This window comes from Dermochelys coriacea, chromosome 9 (assembly GCF_009764565.3).
Source record: "Dermochelys coriacea isolate rDerCor1 chromosome 9, rDerCor1.pri.v4, whole genome shotgun sequence".
Taxonomy (NCBI): Eukaryota; Metazoa; Chordata; order Testudines; family Dermochelyidae; genus Dermochelys; species Dermochelys coriacea.
Window position 1 is genome coordinate 89,286,499 of NC_050076.1, and position 19,075 is coordinate 89,305,573.

Consider the following 19,075-nt stretch of genomic DNA (forward strand, 5'->3'; position numbering starts at 1 on the left):
AGATTAGGAAAAGCAGAATGTCTGTGTTAATATATAAAGCCAGCTCAGCTTCACATCTTTCCTTGCATGGAGTCAGGAAGTCAACACATAGGAAGAAGAAAGATGAAGAAAGGACGACAACTTGGGACAAGATAAGAACAGAGATGAAAGGAAATGTTAGGGTGTTAGAATTGGAGGTTTTGCATAAAGCAAATCCTAATGTGTTGAAATGTGAAACATGATAGGTGTAAGAGATTTAGTTGTGTCAAGGGAAGCTAATAGTACGTGCTAATTCTAAATTCCAAAGCAATTGCTAATAACCTCACAAAAGTTCTCCTGGGAAGATTTTCTGTTTGTATACATTTCATTTAGTGTATCAGCTGTTGCAGTTGCCCTGGGTAACATCAGTCTGTCACAACCAAAGTGGCTGTTCAGCTGTAGCATGCTTGGGTCTTGCCTTGCAGGTGGCAGATTGCTTATTACAAGGCAAGCCATATTGCAATACACCTATGGAAGTGTTTTGGTGGGGACAAGTTGGTGTTACACAAAGCCACCGCTATTTCGACAAAGAATCAGTAAGACTAACTGTGAACAATACAGCCCTGAACATTCTGACTAGCATACACTTTAAACTGAAAGGTCTCACTCGCTTCACTTTCTGGATTCACTTTCCTTAAAACCTTGTAAGTAAAATAACATTTTTAAATGCACTTTTATAAATACAGGGAGAGGGCAAATGCAAATATCTCCCTCCCTGTCTAAATCAGAGTGCCAAAATTGGGGAGCAAAATTCACGTTTTACTTTTAGGTAAGTTTCATATTCCAACTATTTGTAATGGGCTGAAACTTTGGATTTTCTCATCCTTAATAATTACCATATATTCATAGACTATTAAATACATAGTATATTTGATCATTTAGTTGTCATAGAAATGCTGCAATTGTATATAGACACATTATTCTTCATATTTATCTTTAGGCCCACAACAGAAACCTGTTATCCATTGATTTTGACCATGTAACCAGAACAGGAAAGATCTATGATGACCATCGAAAATTCACTCTTCGGATTCTGTATGACCAGACGGGACGTCCAATTCTGTGGTCACCCATCAGCAAATATAATGAAGTCAACATCACTTACTCACATTCAGGATTAGTGACCTACATTCAGAGAGGAACATGGACTGAGAAAATGGAGTATGACCCAAGTGGGAAGATAATTTCTAGAACATGGGCAGATGGTAAAATATGGAGCTACACATACTTAGAAAAGGTAAATCAATTTAAAAATGGATTATTATAGGCAGGAAATTTATATCAATATAAAGACTAAATTGTAAATATATTCACTGTCATGGTAAGTCTCCAGCAAAAGTAACTAAGAACCCTTTTTAACTGTAAATCAGAACAATTATATATTTAGATAAAATGTCTTTGGACTGTCATCACTTAGAAAATTGTCGTTGGGCATGTATTAAAACTAAATTTGGTGGAATGTTGCCCTTGGTTTCATTTTGACAAGTTTATTCACTTTTTTGAAAGAGACTTTCCCAAAGGACAAATTTATGCAGAACTATAAAATTGAGTGGTAACACGTTTATGCTAGAATAAGAGGCATGTGGAATTAAACTAGTTTTGATTTTTGTTTCAGTTCATAGAATTATCAGGTTTGGAAGGGCCTCAGAAGGTCATCTAGTCCAACCCCCTTCTCAAAGCAGGACCAATCCCCAACAAAATCATCTCAGCCAGGGCTTTGTCAAGCCTGACCTTAAAAACTGCTAAGAAAGGAGATTTCACCACCTCCTTAGGTAACCCATTCCAGTGCTTCACCACCCTCCTAGTCAAAACGTTTTTCCTAATATCCAACCTAAACCTCCTCCACTGCAACTTGAGACGATTACTCCTTGTTCTGTCATCTGTTACCTCTGAGAACAGTCTAGATCCATCCTCTTTGGAACCCCCCAATTCCCTCAGCCTCTCCTCATAAATCATGTGCTTTATCCCCCTAATCCTTTTTGTTGCCCTCCGCTGGACTCTTTGCAAATTTTACACATCCTTCTTGTAGTGTGGGGCCCAAAACTGGACACAGTACTCCAGATGAAGACTCACCAATGTCGAATAGAGGGGAATGATCACGTCCCTCGATCTGCTGGCAGTGCTCCTACTTATACAGCCCAAAATGCTGTTAGCATTCTTGGCAACAAGGGCACACTGTTGACTCATATCCAGCTTCTCATCCACTGTAACCCCTAGATCCTTTTCTGCAGAACTGCTACCTAGCCACTTGGTCCCTAGTCTGTAACAGTGCATGGGATTCTTCCGTCCTCGTTGCAGGACTCTGCACTTGTCCTTGTTGGACCTCATCAGATTTTGTTTGGCCCAATCCTCTAATTTGTCTAACGTCCCTCTGTATCCTATCCCTACCCTCAAGCGTATCTACCACTCCTCTCAGTTTAGTGTCATCTGCAAACTTGCTGAAGGTGCAATCCACGCCATCCTCCAGATCATTAATGAAGATATTGGACAAAACCAGCCCCAGGACCGACCTTTGGAGCACTCCACTTGATACCAGCTGCCAACTAGAGCTGGAGCCATTAATCATTACCCATTGAGCCCGATGATCTATCCAGCTTTCTATCCACCTTATAATCCATTCATTCAGCCCATACTTCTTTAACTTGCTGGCAAGAATACTGTGGGAGACAGTGTCAAAAGCTTTGCTAAAGTCAAGGAATAACACGTCCACTGCTTTCCTCTAATCCACAGAGTCAGTTATCTCATCATAGAAGGCAATTAGGTTAGTCAGTCATGACTTGCCCTTGGTGAATCCATGCTGACTGTTCCTGATCACTTTCCTCTCCTCTAAGTGCTTCAGAATTGACTCCTTGAGGACCTGCTCCATGATTTTTACAGGGCCTGAGGTGAGGCTGACTGGCCTGTAGTTCCCTAGATCCTCAGTTAATGTGGTTCATTAGAATAATGTATTTAAAAATATATATATAAGTGATTTTCAAGTGTAAAGGAAGATGAGGTTTGGATTGCATTAAAAGTGGGAAGGAAAGTTGCAGGTCTCTAAGGTCATTGATTCATATCTGCCATAGATCAGCAGTGAGCTAAGGTCATTAGCATCTGAGAGTTGTTAATGACTAATATAAAATGTGTTGATGGGCTCAGTCCAGTTCCAAGTGGACGGGATCCACAAAACCCACCCTCACGTTTGACATGTGTTGTCATTCTGTGTTGAGATGTGTTGAAGTCAACTACTTAAAGGATATTGAAACTGAATTATCCTCTTACTTACAGAGGTGGCCCTTCCAGGTCAGGATTATGGAACAGTGTAAAAAAGCTTATAGTACCACTGCCTGTATTGTATCCTGTGCATAAAGATATTGGTTTCCAAGGCTGTCTAGCCAGCATTTTTCAGGAACACTGTATTCACTTTTTTGAAAAAGAATGAAAGGAGATGGAAACAAGTATTCCACTTTGGTAAAGGCTTCATGACTGAGTTTCCTCAACAACCATTATCTGCAATTCTCTTTAGAGATACAGGTCACATAACAAGGGTACCAAAGTTGCATACTCCAAGGTGGAACATCATATTCTCTATGTGCCATTTCTTCAAGAGCATTTCAGTACACATTGGAAGTGTATCTCCAAACAGCGTCCTCTACAACTGAAAAAAGATAATGGCAACCATTGAAAATATCCAAGATACCATGAGTTTCCAAACATTTTCCAAGCTGTTAACCACAGGAATCTGGAGAAATGACTCTAGCAAGACAAGCAATAAAGCTGATAGGTGATATTATATGCTAGAAAATCCAATTACTTTTAAGTTATTTATACATTTTAAAGTTGTAAATGTGTACTTTTAAGATAGCCTCTGCTGTACATATTTTAAGGTATTTATGTCTAATCCTCCAAAAATTTGGAATCTAACCCAGAGAGAACCCTCATATAGCTTGGAAACCACATAAAAATATGAGTCCTCCCTTATCTGCACACATTGTGGCATCTCCATTTGTTAATAAGATCGACAAATCATAAAGGTTTCTGAAGTTTGGTTCAGATGAATTTGTCAGGAACTCCTTTGTCTGCATATTGAGCTGAAACTCTGAAGTAAACAGGTTTTCGGTACTGCTTGGTTTCATATTCGGGCAGTGCCATGAGAATAGCTTGTCAAGGTACCATATTTTTTCTTTGGCCCTGAAATTTTAAAAGGGTTTGTGTATTTCAACTTTTCCAAGCCCGTTTGTCTTTTCCTACTCTGTGTTGAGCTCACAAACATAGATGAATAAGCTAATGTGCTGCAGTTTTTACACATATGGCCAAATCCTGGTCCCCCAGAAATAAATGGCAAAACTTCCACTGGCTCAAGTGGAACCCGGATTTGGTCTATACTGTAATTCCCATGGGAGTTAATGAGACAAGGGAGGTGAGATATCTTTTTTTGGACCAACTTCTGTATAAACTCAAGAGCTTGTGTCTCTCACCAACAGAAGTTGGTCCAATAAAAGATACTATCTCACTCACCTTGTCTCTCTCATATCCTGGGACCAACACAGCTACAATAACACTGCATATAACTATGGGAGTTAATGAAAGTCAAACATGATGGACTTGATCCTCCATACATGCAATTGACATTGTCACCAATGAGTGTTCCAAACACAAATTTGCAAATTCAGGATTGGTCTGACAAAGCCCTGTACATCAAGTAAAAGGCTTGTGGGGTCGCACTGAGAAATAATTTTTTATTGTATACATTTTGTAATGATTTTTAAAGCTGTAATTGTCTCAATCCTCATGTGGCCACAATTATTTAGTTTTATTAAAAAATCAATAAGGTAGTTCACTTTGCTTTCTTAAAATTACAGTTTATAGGTATACATTTTTCCTCGGATAGATTAGCATTCTTTATGGCTTAATTATGGTATTCTGGAGCCTTAATAGTGGACAAATATCCCTCCTTTCTTAGTAATTTAATTTTAAAAAGCACTTGGAGCTAGGGTTAGGGTTCCTATGGGTAGGCTCTCTGCCCTAGAGTTAGGGTTCCTATGGGTAGGGCTCTCTGCCCTTGGGGGGGGGGATCGTATGTGTAGGGTACTTACGGCTAGGGTCAGGGTTCCTGTGGCTCCCTGCACTAGGGTTAGGGTTCCTATGGGTAGGGGTCCCCACCCTACTGTTAGGGTTCCTATGGGCAATGTACTTGAAGCTAAGGTTAGGGTTCCTGTGGGTTGGGCTTCCCGCCCTAGGGTTAGGGCACTATGGGTAGGGTACCATGAGGATAGTACAGGAAAGATTTTTTGACTTAATTTGGTCACACTGATTTACTTTTTATTATAAAACCCACTGACTACCCAAAGCTCACTTCTAAAATCCTGCTCTATTTGCAGCCTGACAAAATATTTGGGCAACTGCATGTTTATGTTGAGCAGATGTGACATCTAGTGGCCATTTTTAGCAATGTATCTGTTTTGTGTGTTCTCAGTGTAGATTCCAAGTTATAACTTCTAGTTGCTTATCTGAAACATCATGAAGGGCTCAACCCATGTGAGTTTCAACATATATTGGCTGCGTTTATAAAATGAGAGCTTTTTTGATGGTTTATGAGCTAGGCCATGAAATCCTTTTAAATCAATTAGGACTCACTTGCATAGATAGTTTAAAATCTGACTTTTTTAGAATAGATAGGAAGTTGCCTTTTATTCTCTTTATAATACACACTAATAATACTGGATAGGATACTATGTCTCCAATCCTTGTACTGTCCTGGACAAAAAACAAAGTGCTGTGAAAATGGCACAAAAGGGCACTAAAGTTATATTAGAGATGTTTCTGAACTTGTTATTCATACTATGTTAATGTCAGAGCAGGGAGCATTATAGCAAGAGAGTCATCACATCAGTACAGGGAGAGTTCAGGCAGTGGTTTATTGCAGACGGGGGACTGGAAAGTGAGAATAAAATAAACACTGTGAATATGTTATAAATGTTTGACAAACCAGCAATTAGGTGATCAGGAAAAGCTTGGTGAAAAGTCTGTCTTCACCAGCTGGCATTGGATAACTGCAAATGTTGATGGTCTTTGGCCTAAGTACAGGTGACTGATGTCTTTCACCAAAGGTAGGTTGAAATAAATAGTGAGGGTGGAAGAATGAGAAATGTAAAGAGGACTTAGTCTATCTTCATTCTTTTGGGCAGACATTTATGTATTTGTTAGAGTCAACTGACTTAGGGCCAAAGCATTCAGCACCCTGCAAGATTGAGCTCTTACTGTCTTCCATCCTGGCAGGGTTTGTGCTCAGAAACAAGTTGTTTTTCTTAATTTGTTTCCAGGGTTCAAGTGTCCTAGAAGGATGGTCACAATGTTGCTCTTTAGCGCTCTATCCTGCAAGTTTCTGAGCATCAGTCATACAAAACACTTAGATCAGTGTGACTATTCATGTGCTTAAGTGCTTCATAGAACTGGGGTCAGAATGTAAGTACTTTGCTATAACGAGCCTATACTGCAATTCAAGCTATGTGGCCAGGATATCTAATATCCAAGAACAGTCATGGCACTTACTAGAGCTGGGCAAATATTGCAAAGACTTTTACGAATAATCATGCTAAACTTTGTTTGGGTTTGTTTCAGCAATGATAGCTCCCCACAGGGAGAACAAAAGTTTACAGAGACTCGGTTTTAAATTAGCATGCAGGAATATTTCTGCCAGAAGTGTTGGCTCAGTCATCTAGTCAGGAAACAGAAAGCAGACCTTGTGATTTCTCTGACCAGTCACAACTAATCAACACAACAAATATCAGTTATTCACAGAAATTAGTTTACAGGTTAAACACCACAGATAAAAATACTTAACTAAAAAATAGCCCTCAATAATTTTGACTCCTGAATACATCTGGGGAAATTCAGGTTTGTTTGTGGCTATGCCATGAGCAGAGAAGAGTACACTGGAATGGAGCAAGTGCCATGCTTGTTCTGTGGAGAGCCAGGCTGTTCAGCTGGTCTAAGCATCATGCTAGGGATGCCAATAAGAGCTAAACAAATCATCAGCAACAGTGAATGTTGCCTCTTTTCTCATCAACATTTGCTGGTACATTATTTGTGTTAGTGAGGGAAGTTCTATCTCAATTTGCTTCCTACGTAGATGCCCTACATGTTTCAAAGTGGCTTACTGAGTTACAATGAGGCTGCAGTGCAGTACACTGAGAGCTACATCTCCCTTAACAATTTTGTGTCCTCACAGCCAGTTTCATTTCAGTCCTCCTCCCATAAGCAGCCTCTTTGGCCACATGTTTTCCAAAGCTCGGAATTTTATTTTGTATTATACAGAGAATAAGAACAAGCAATAGAAATGGGAATCTGTTTCAATGGTTCTTTAATTTTCTTGCATCTACTTGGTTAGTAATCATGTGTTTTGTAAGTTATTTACACTCTCATTTCTATTTCATTGCAGTCTGTGATGCTCCTCTTGCACAGCCAACGCCGCTACATTTTTGAATATGACCAATCAGATTATCTGCTCTCAGTCACCATGCCAAGTATGGTGCGCCATGGTTTGCAAACCATGCTTTCAGTTGGCTACTATCGTAATATCTACACCCCACCAGACAGCACTGCTGCTTTCATACAGGATTTTACCAGAGATGGACGACTTCTGCAAATACTATATCCTGCAACAGGTCGCAGGGTCCTTTATAAATATACCAAACAGTCCCGACTATCAGAGATTCTTTATGATACTACTCAAGTCACATTTACATATGAAGACTCTTCCGGGGTTATTAAAACAATACACTTAATGCATGATGGGTTCATCTGCACCATCAGATACAGGCAAACAGGTTGGTTATAACTATCAATATTTTTAAAGGATGATACTGTCACCTCTGGTAACACTTTGGCCCCTGCAAACACTATCTTATCTGGTATACAGCTTGAAATCAAGCCTACCATTGAAATCAGGGTTTTATGTTGAAGTAGAAAAATGTGTTTGTTTGTCTGTCCCACAGACATCTATCCCATTTGAAATATGAAACATTCTTATTATCGTTTGCTATGAAATGGCTCTCATAATATTTGATTATTTGTTATTCCAATCTGAGGACATTTGCTAAATAATAAATCAAATTGCTTTATTGTTTACATTTTCAAGTTTCTCTGTTCTAACAAATTCAAAGGAATTATTTATATCAGGAATATGTTAGCCGTGTTAAAATTAAATTCAAGCTAATATTAGCCTCTAAGTAAGTATATGGAAATCATAATTATATGTAAACTATCATTAGTTTAAAAGAATTGTAATAAGTTTTTAAGGAGTGTCTGTGCACTAAATAAATCCATGAGAGAACAATTTAACATTTTTCTCACTTAAAGATGTAGTCAAATAGCAATAAGACTCAGGGATACATTCAGATTAACATCTTTTCTTTCTTTGTTATGTATATTAGATATACTATGGGCCTGATTCGTTTTTTCTTGTTTTTCTATTATTTGCTATATATAGGCCCTCTTATTGGTCGTCAGATCTTCAGATTTAGTGAAGAAGGCCTTGTAAATGCCAGATTTGACTACAGTTACAACAATTTCCGGGTCACCAGTATGCAGGCCATGATAAATGAGACTCCTCTTCCTATAGATCTGTACCGATATGTTGATGTATCTGGAAGGACTGAACAATTTGGAAAATTCAGTGTAATCAATTATGACTTAAACCAAGTTATAACTACCACAGTGATGAAACACACCAAGATTTTTAGTGCCAATGGTCAGGTGATTGAAGTGCAATATGAAATTCTTAAGTCCATAGCCTATTGGATGACCATTCAGTATGATAATATGGGCCGAATGGTGATATGTGATATACGAGTAGGAGTAGATGCCAACATAACAAGGTATTTTTATGAGTATGATGCTGATGGTCAACTTCAAACTGTGTCTGTGAATGACAAAACCCAGTGGCGTTATAGTTATGACCTTAATGGAAACATCAACTTGCTTAGTCATGGCAACAGTGCCCGTCTCACTCCTCTGAGATATGATCTTAGAGATCGAATCACTAGACTCGGAGAAATTCAGTACAAAATGGATGAAGATGGTTTTCTTAGACAAAGAGGCAACGAAATATTTGAATATAACTCCAATGGTCTCCTGAACAAAGCTTACAACAAAGTATCTGGTTGGACTGTGCATTACTCTTATGATGGGCTTGGACGACGAGTTGCTAGTAAATCGAGTCTAGGACAACACTTACAGTTCTTTTATGCTGATCTCTCCAATCCAATAAGAATTACTCATTTATACAATCATACTAGCTCAGAAATAACATCCCTATATTATGATCTTCAAGGCCATCTCATTGCTATGGAGTTAAGCAGTGGAGAAGAATATTACGTTGCTTGTGACAACACCGGCACGCCCCTAGCTATCTTTAGCAGCCGGGGCCAAGTAATAAAAGAAATTCTCTACACACCATATGGAGATATCTACCAGGACACTTATCCAGATTTTCAGGTTATCATTGGTTTTCATGGAGGACTCTATGATTCTCTTACTAAATTAGTGCATTTGGGTCAAAGGGATTATGACGTCATTGCTGGACGTTGGACAACACCGAATCATCATGTGTGGAAAGATCTAAACACCATTCCCAAGCCATTTAACCTCTACTCATTTGAAAATAACTATCCAGTTGGCAGAATCCAAGATGACGCTAAGTATACGACAGGTAAAAAAAAAATCCTATTAAAAATACTTCTGGGTCAAATCCTTATATGGATCCAAGTCCATGGAATTTGCACACTTCAGAGAAGAGAAGTAGACTTTCAATTTTAGTTGAATGTATTTAACCTCCTTCTACCCACATAGCTTTGTCTATTTTCTGTGACCTTTCAGCCAGTCAATAAAGCAAGCAAATAGCTGCATCTGCTGTCTTTGCTAAGTACTAGAATTTGAAAAAGAGTTGAGGCAGCATTATCTGAATTCCTTTCCATGATATGTAGAAGGAAGTACAATACAGAATTCAGAATAGCTATGCTCTGTGATAAAATAATTTATTTTCTTCTGGTAACCAATTCTGAAAATGTAAGATTATGTCAAATCAGTATTGCAATTTAGTTATTTATATTTTGGGGTTTGGTTAGGCCGTGGTAAAGGATGTCTAGTCGCACTGGTAGCTGCAGTATTCTAATTTCAGTTCTATCAGAATAAAGAAGTGTGGGCACCTTTGCTTCTCCTTACGTTATCTTCTGGATCACTTTTCCTAGAAATGGAAAGTACAAAATACATTCAGCTTCCCAAGAATTAAGAGTATTGTTGCTAAGAATGCTTTGATTTGTTTTGTAGACATTGGAAGTTGGCTAGAGCTATTCGGTTTCCAGCTACACAATGTGCTTCCTGGATTTCCAAAACCAGAGATAGAAACTGTGGAGACAACATATGAACTTTTACAGCTTCAAACAAAAACCCAAGAGTGGGATCCCGGAAAGGTTAGCAAAAGTCTGCCTACAAAAGCAGACAGTCTGCTTGCTAGTTAATTGGACTATTTCTAAACCTAAATTAAAGAATACAATTAGAAAATACATAGAAAAATATTCAATCAGATCTTAATAAAAAGCCCAGTCCACTGTGATCTGAGGGATGATTTTCAGGAGAAGAACAATTCAGTTAATTGAGGACATTTTTGTCCATCACTTCTACGTTATTTTTATTGTATTACCATAGCATCTAAGATCCCTACTTTCCATAATTTCAATACCTCTTTGTGCTATGTGCTATATTCAAAAACAGAACAAAGATTTTCCCTACACCAAATAGTTTACAATCTAAATAGAAGACAAAAGAGTACAGATGGGCGCAGACACACTGACGTGGAGTACAAAGAAACAGTGGAACCGTATGGGTCAAGCATGCTAGGCAGTGGCTTCAGTACACCAATGGCCTAATGATTGGGAAGTTTTTTTGCAGATCTCATGGCAGAGGAGAGTTTTTGGAAGGAGGACAATGCATTAGTTTTGCAGGTGTTTACAGGGCGCGCCTCCCAAGCAGAGGGGTAAAAAGCAATAAGGTGCCTGTTTGAAAATATAACAAGCTACATGCTACAGGTGTCATGTAATAAATTTATACTTACTCAAATATTAGTGCAAATTAAATCAACAGATCTTCAGCTTTTATTGGAATGATGCCACAATGAGGAGTGCAAAAACACCAAAATATTAAATCTTTAAAAGTCTTTTCCTCCCTAAAAATGTTCTGTGGTAGACCAGATTTTTTTTTAGCATAGTAGGGTGGTGGTGATGGTGGTATTTTTGTTTTAGTTTTTTAGTTCTAAGTCTCAAACCTGCCTTGGGCCTTGACTATACTCAGAACTAGCCACATTTCAGCAATTGATGGCTAGCAATCAATGTAATTGCACCAATACAGATCTAAGCTATTCTCCGGCAGACACTCATATTCAAAATTTGATCCTTATTGAATATCTATTAACAAAACATTGCAGTTTTACAAAATAAGGTAGAACAGGAGGGATTGATTCTCTATTGCCTCTCACCTTGTGCAGTCATGTAAAGTCATGCTACCTGATCGAAGTAACAGCATTTTAAACTCACTTGGCCCAGGTGTGAATAACTATGGAATGTCCAAAGAGGTGAGGACTCAGACCCACTAATTTTAGGGCCTTTCACATGCAAAACTCCCACTGAAGTCACTCAGATTTTATGGTGATGGAGAAATAGTATAGGGATGGCCACAATAAAAGAACATGGATGGATGGATGGATGAATGTCAGTGGGAGTTTGCCTGAGTAAGGACTCAGGGATTGGGCACTAAATCTATCTATAGCTCTTAGGTACCTATATGGTCTCCATTACTGTAGTATTTTGTGCCTCATGATCTTAAGTGTATCCTTAAGGGATGGGATTATGCTAGCCCAGATGTTCCCATGCTTTCTTTTGCTGAACTCTGCTTCAGAAATTCATGTCTCATGCACACACCCCTCTCAGGGGAGGGGAACCTGGTACCTGCTGAGGGAACCCTTCCATTGAAGATAGGGGAGCTGTGGGGACCTGGCTTCCACTCCTACCCCCCATGCTCAAGGGTAGGGTCAGAAGGCTGCACCCTGTGGGTATTGCCCCCCGGCCTGACACAGCCCCCTCCTTACCACAATTCTTCAGCACAGCCCCGTCTGCTTCCCTTGCACAGGCTTTGTCCTGCAAGGGAAGCAGATGGGACTCTGGCACAGTCAAGAGGGGGCTGGGTGGGTCTTCGGTTGTCCTTTTGTAGTGTCCGTGCCAGCCACCCCAGCAGAGGAGGGTAACTGCCAGCTGATGGCTACTGCAATTGTGGCAGCGAGACAGGAAGAGAGTCAGGTTCCAGCATCTAAGACGGCCCTGATAGTTCCACCCCCAATTGGAGTTCATGCCCCACCATGTGAAAACCTCTCTTCTATACTATTATTCCCATTTTACAGATAGAGAATTGAGTCACAGTGACTTATCCAAGGTCACCCAGGGTGTTTATGGTAGAGCAGGGAACTGCACTCTGGTCTCCCCCATCCCAAGATGACATATTCATATTCAAATAGCAATTTCTGGGAGACTATAAGGAATTTTCACCAAGGTTTCTTTCTGTGTAGGAAGATACAAATATGTGATTCTTCTTTTGATGGTTGGAAACTAAAGGGTCCAAGAGACCATAAGCAGTACAAACAGGCCACTGTAAAGTTTATTACTATAATTTTTTGTTGTTGCTACACCACCACAGATGTGCATGACAAATTTTACAGACAAATTTAAAGGATCAGTACCTAGTCCAAAGAGCTATAGATATCAGTAGAAACTTGATATCATATGGTACTATAATGAACTGTATAAAAATCTTTTACTTCAATCTTTGTTAATGTTTGTGTTTCCAGACTATCCTTGGCATTCAGTGTGAGCTGCAAAAACAACTTAGGAACTTTATATCCTTGGACCAACTTCCTATGACCCCCAGGTACAGCAACGGGAGGTGTCTTGAAGGAGGAAAACAACCCAGGTTTGCAGCCATTCCTTCTGTTTTTGGAAAAGGTATCAAATTTGCCATTAAAGATGGGATAGTGACTGCTGATATTATAGGAGTAGCAAATGAGGATAGCCGGCGCATTGCCGCTATCCTCAACAATGCTCACTATCTTGAGAACCTGCATTTTACCATAGAAGGGCGAGATACACACTACTTCATCAAGCTGGGGTCTTTGGAAGAAGACTTGGCTCTAATAGGCAACACAGGAGGCCGGCGCATTTTGGAAAATGGCGTCAATGTCACTGTGTCTCAGATGACTTCTGTGATAAATGGGAGGACTAGACGCTTTGCTGATATACAGCTCCAACATGGTGCTTTGTGCTTTAATGTTCGATATGGAACAACCATTGAAGAAGAAAAGAACCATGTCTTAGAAATAGCCAGGCAGAGGGCAGTAGCTCAGGCCTGGACTAAGGAACAAAGACGGCTGCAAGAAGGGGAAGAAGGCATTAGGGCATGGACAGAGGGAGAAAAACAGCAGCTCTTAAGCACTGGAAGGGTACAAGGCTACGATGGATATTTTGTTTTATCTGTGGAGCAGTATCTAGAACTTTCTGACAGTGCCAACAATATTCACTTTATGAGACAGAGTGAAATAGGCAGGAGGTAACAAAGAAAACCTCCGCCTTTGCGTCACCAAAGACTGCCTGTTTTTAAACATAAAATGGTTTATTGTATTGGTTTTTCTAGAGCAGAACTCTGTATATATAAATATAGAGGAAAACACATATCCAACTGCCTTTAAATGTGACAGAAGATGGTATTTTAATATTGTTTGTTTAACTCTGAGAGATGACAGTGAAGGTTTTTAGTTCTTGTGTGGCAGTATTCAAAATTTCAGAAGCAGAGTTCAAATAGTTCAACAACACAACTTAGAAAGGCACCGCTCTCATTTAAAATCGCAGCTACATGCAGAATATTTAAGAATTCATGTGCTCTGCTTTCTTCTTGAAGATACATCTCTTCTTAGTTCATTAATTTAATAACTCACAGATGATTAAAAAGGTTATAGAGCTTGATTCTGCTACCCTTACTCACCTGGGTAGTCCTTACTCCCATGAGTTCCTCCATTGACTTTAATGGATGGCTCACAAGAGCAAGTGCTACAGGACTGTATTTAGAACCTTGTATCAGCACATTTCATTTTTCACAACTATGATCTAAAGAAGTTCCAGACCTGAAAAACAGGGGTAGCACAGAATGGCTGTCCCATATTACATTTATCTTCAGGCATCAGTAGCCTCCTCCTGTTCTCTCAGAGATAAATGTCATGTTGTGTCGAGTTTTGCATGTGGCAGTGTTCTATAATTCTCTTCCTGAGGGCTTCAGTCAGACCTGGGTACACTGGATTGTGCTGGCATAACCCCAAGCACAGAAGCCTGATGGCTGAAAGTCCACCTGACCGAGTGTTGCACAAGGTGCCACAGCTAGCCATCACCACTCTAAATGTGGACAGAAATGTGCACAAGGGTCTGATCCAAAGCCCCTGAAGTCAATAAGAGTCTTTCCATTGACTTCAATGAGCTTTAAATCAGGTCCTGATTCAGTGCATCCCAAGCAATCTCTGCCAGTAGTACTTCTGTGGACCCCCGACAAACTTAAAGTCACTCTACTGGAAGGATTCGCACACGCAATCTGTGCCAGTGAGGGTGAAAAAAACCCTGTCTCACTATAGAAAATAGTATCCTTTGTGTTCAGTGGATAGGGATTCTTCAATTCATGATTCATTTGTAAATTGAAGTGGTATTGGTTTTTCGTCATCACCTTAGCCTCTTCTCACATTAATAATTATGCTGTATGACTCAATTTTTGTGTGTGAAAAAGACTGGTGGGTCAGAATTCGGTGAACCTAAGTGTGGATAGTAAGTGTAGGACATTTTGGGAATGATTCTTCACCCTTTGGCTCAGTCTGCAGAGCACATAGCAAAGTGTTGTAGGGCGGGAATTTAATTTTGCAGGATATTGGGAGCTGTCAATATAGTGATTTCATAGCAAAGTGTGTGATCCTTCTTTTAACCTGTCATTTTTAAAGGACCTAATTGTCTTGTGGGGGATTGTGTGCAAATTTTCTTTGTTAATTTCAGACGGGATTAGAATTTTCTTTTAGAACCTATGTATCTTTAATGGCGACATTATTGCACATTTTTACCAAAATAGACATAGTAAATATAGTCTAATCATCTCAACTCATATTTAGTTTTGCCAAAAGCAGGGTTTGTTTGTTTTTTTCCTTTCCTGTTTTCTTTTGTTTTTGGGCAAGTGGAACAAACTGTACTGAACTTAGAGATGAGCCTGAATTGGAACGTCAGGTCTGAACCTCCTTCAAACTTTGGGGAAGTTTGGATCCAGCACTCAACTTCACAACTTGGGCCTCCCTTTATGGATTCAATCCTGCTTCTATTGAAGTCAGCGACCGGTTTCACTGGTGCAAGATCAGGCCCAGTGATGAACTGATCCCGAAGAATGCCATCCAACACCACCCCAAACTCTGGGGAAATTTGGATTGAAATCCAGATCCAAATATTATGATTGGGCTCATCACTCACTAACGTACAGTACTGGGAGCTGACCAAGTCTGGTATTGATAGCTCTGATCTCTGTAATTTCCCATAAAAACATGGAGAATTTGAATACCTCCACACCAGCCTAAAAATGGACCTTCAGATCCTTGAGCCTCTGATGTTCTTTTAATCAATGAAAAAATAATTTATGAACTGTATATAGAGAGTGCATTCATAAATGTGATGATGTATTTTATCACTGATCCAAGATGTCAATATTAGAGTCTATTTTACTTATATTTTAACCAATTATACTTTTTTGCAATTCACTAATGATGTATAATTTTCAAACTGCTTTAAATATCCATTATAAACAAACATTTGAAGCGCTTAATAGTAAATTACCTTGAACTGTGCATTTCTAGTATGTAATACATATTTAGTTAGCTTGTGCCTTTAGTTTCTTAAAGTTATATTTGTATTATATGCAGGAAATGCACTTTGTATTACCTACACCTCTGGTTTTTAATACTGCCTTGATTATTATTATTCTCATTATTATGCCAAAAGGTCATAGAGTGAAATGTATTACAAGTTTGTCTCTGAAAGCAGATTTGGCATTTTTCCAGTTCATGCACAAAAAATTTAAGATACATTTTTGGACAGTGTTTCTTATGAATATATGGATGTATAAGAATCAAATGACATTACATGGCCCTGTATTCTGGTGGCATAAGAAAATGTCTTCATCATGTTTGGTTATAAAATTGAGAAAAATAAAAATTCAATGTCATTTTTAGATGAATACAATAGCATTTCTAAAGAGAATGACATGTATTTATTAATACAAGAGCACTGAAGGCCAAAGTTATACTTACACACACAGGCACCATTCAAGAGCGCTCCAGTAAAGGAATAGATCTAAACTATCTTGTTCAAGAACAATTTCAGATGGAGGCAGGGAATATTTCAGTCTCCATGTTTGTTTATTTTTTAGTGACTAAGCCAATTTTCTTAGTTGTTTTTTAATTTTGCACTATAGCCTAGAGACCCAAATGACAAAAACATAAAACAAAAAAAAATCACATGCAACTTTTTTATGGTCATTCAGATCCAATAAATTGATGATTGCATTCTGCGTTTGGAACCCGGTTCTAAAAGTGAAAAAAACACACACACACTAATGCACGCTATCTTGTAGCAAAACACCTACCATGAGAAGATACATGTTATATTTTTATCACAGCAAAACAACAGTGTGTAAAAATAATGTTTTCTTTGTTTTCATGTTTATTTAGAAAACTAGAACATTTCAAAGGTTATATAGATATAGATATATATAGGTAGAACATAGCCAAATATATACAGACTGGACAACGTGCAACTCAGTGTACACATTCTAGCTGTTTAGTTTGAGATCTTTAATGTCCTCTCAGTTGTATGCTAGTTAGTAGCTGTCTTTTTTTTTTAAAAAAAAAAATCATCTTTTCATGCACTTTCAGAAGTTTTATTTTTTCAAAGATCTGCAATTATTCCTGTTCACCAAGCCCTCTTTATATCACCATCCTGGGAAGGGGAGGGCAAACCATGCAAGTGTTATAAAGATACAAGGATAACTAACAGAGATTAATGTTATTGGAAGCCAACGTACAGTAGCCTAAGATGAGAATGTTATAAACAGAGGCATCTATAGAAAGGTTGGAGTATATAAGGGGGAAAAAAATCTACAGCTTCCTTTCAACATGCTTGTCTGCTCTGCGGAATTCATATCAGCATAATTGATCAGTCTAACATTTCAAAATTCAGATCAGACTGCCACAATGTTTTTTTCCCATCAAATAGAGACAAATAAAATGCTGACTGTTATTTAAGCCTGTCCTTTATACAAAGCATTGTCAGGTCAAAAGCTTACTGTGTGTAAGAGGAATTACTTCTCAACAGAAACTGATAGTTACTCAAGTTCAACTTACTGTGGATTTGTCTTGGCATTTGTCATCTTACATTATTTGTCCAAGAAAATGTGTTTGCCAGTTACAATATTTCCTTAGACTTAGTGGTGGACTTTAACCTCTTAATAAATGTTAGTATGTCAGATTGTGTCCTTGATGATATTTTACTTGTATGAACCATGGTAAAACACTGAAATCTTAATATTCTTCTGGCAAAAGTGTCAAAGAGAAACATAGCACACAGTATATGTCAAAAACATATTTCTCTTTAGCTTTCTCATTAAAAGTAAAAATGTTTACAGTGTATGCCAGTTTCTACCTAACAGTTAGAGGTTCTAATCTTACAGAAATTGTGTTATAATGGCCTGAGCCTTGTTGCTAGGAAACACTAGATTCAAATTTTTTATTCCTGCTCTAACGCCTGTGGCTGAATAGTGACTGGATACTGTACAGGTTTATGTTCTATGGCTGCAGTTAATGGTCTGTTGCATTTTGCTCTGGTTTTCAGCCCAGAAGCATGCATTTTCTACAACAGCATCATAACAACATGTTGTAAATAGTAAAAGTGAATATATTATGTGTTGATATTTGAAAGAGAGGAAAGAAGTACTTTGAATATTTCATTTTTAAAAAATAAAATTGCAAACTAATCGCCGGTGTGACGTTTTCTTTGCTTACACCAAGTACTCTCAAGCCATTCTAATTATTTCATGCATGAAAACATTTTTTTATTTTTCAGTAAAGAGCCATTTAATGGAAAGGGAGGAGGGGGTTCAAAAATATTTGTGGATGAAAGTAAGTGCTAAATTTTGGTATTGAAATGTAATTGTATTTCTGACTCACAGAGGTACACTGACAGTTAAAACCTGGTTGTGAACCCACACCATACAGTTCCTGGACACATGCACCAGTTCATCAGTGAGAGAGCAAAATGCTTGTTAATGGCACTCCAAGACCTGAACTGGCAGGGGGAACACTGGAGCAGTTTAAGTATTCACTGATCGAAATATAGCAGCTCTTATTTCCTGGACTCCTCAACCAAAACACATGAGCATAGTGGGGGAAAAACTATGCTAGATGTGGTAACAAGTGAGGGGGAAGGGACCGGATGTGTCATCACAGAGAGAGGTGGGTAAAGAAAGATTTCCTGAAGCGATGAGGTGATTAAGAAAAGGTAAACGGAGGGAATGGTAGAGGTAGAAAGTGTCTGCCTCTGGGCAGGTGCAGTGCAGCCTCAATTTCACAAAGAAACAGAGGCAGACAGGGTGATGCTTACCACACCTAACTTTGAGGCACCTAGAAAAGCAATGAGAGCCACAGAGTTCAGTGCCTATGCTCAGAGGCAACAAATGTAGGGGGGCCTTGCATATGCCCCCGTCTCAATTTCTAGCCAGGCATCCACCAGCACTGGGCGGGGGGGGGGGACGACTTGCAAGGTTGAGCCATCACAGTCCCAAGAGCTCAGCAGGAATGGCTCAGTCCCAGGACTCTTGATGGAGGGACTGTCCAGGTGGCCAGCACACTGGGGGCCAGGCAGGGCCATGGATCAGGGCTTTTGCTGGCACCACATGAACCAGCAGATCC

The 19,075-nt window shown here is 39.0% G+C and overlaps 1 protein-coding gene across 10 annotated transcripts in view; it reads left to right on the forward strand.

The window, feature by feature from the left end:
- Positions 1–18,141, forward strand: part of TENM1 (teneurin transmembrane protein 1) — a 490,191-nt gene extending 472,050 nt beyond the window's left edge. For all 10 annotated transcript variants that reach the window (XM_043493115.1, XM_043493120.1, XM_043493113.1 and 7 more), the window contains 5 exons: positions 959–1,255; positions 7,439–7,826; positions 8,489–9,709; positions 10,327–10,469; positions 12,893–18,141. In XM_043493115.1, coding sequence (XP_043349050.1) covers positions 959–1,255; positions 7,439–7,826; positions 8,489–9,709; positions 10,327–10,469; positions 12,893–13,651 — 2,808 coding nt within the window. In that variant the 3' untranslated portion in view covers positions 13,652–18,141. The remainder of the gene's footprint in view (positions 1–958; positions 1,256–7,438; positions 7,827–8,488; positions 9,710–10,326; positions 10,470–12,892) is intronic.
- The last annotated feature ends 934 nt before the right edge of the window (positions 18,142–19,075 follow it).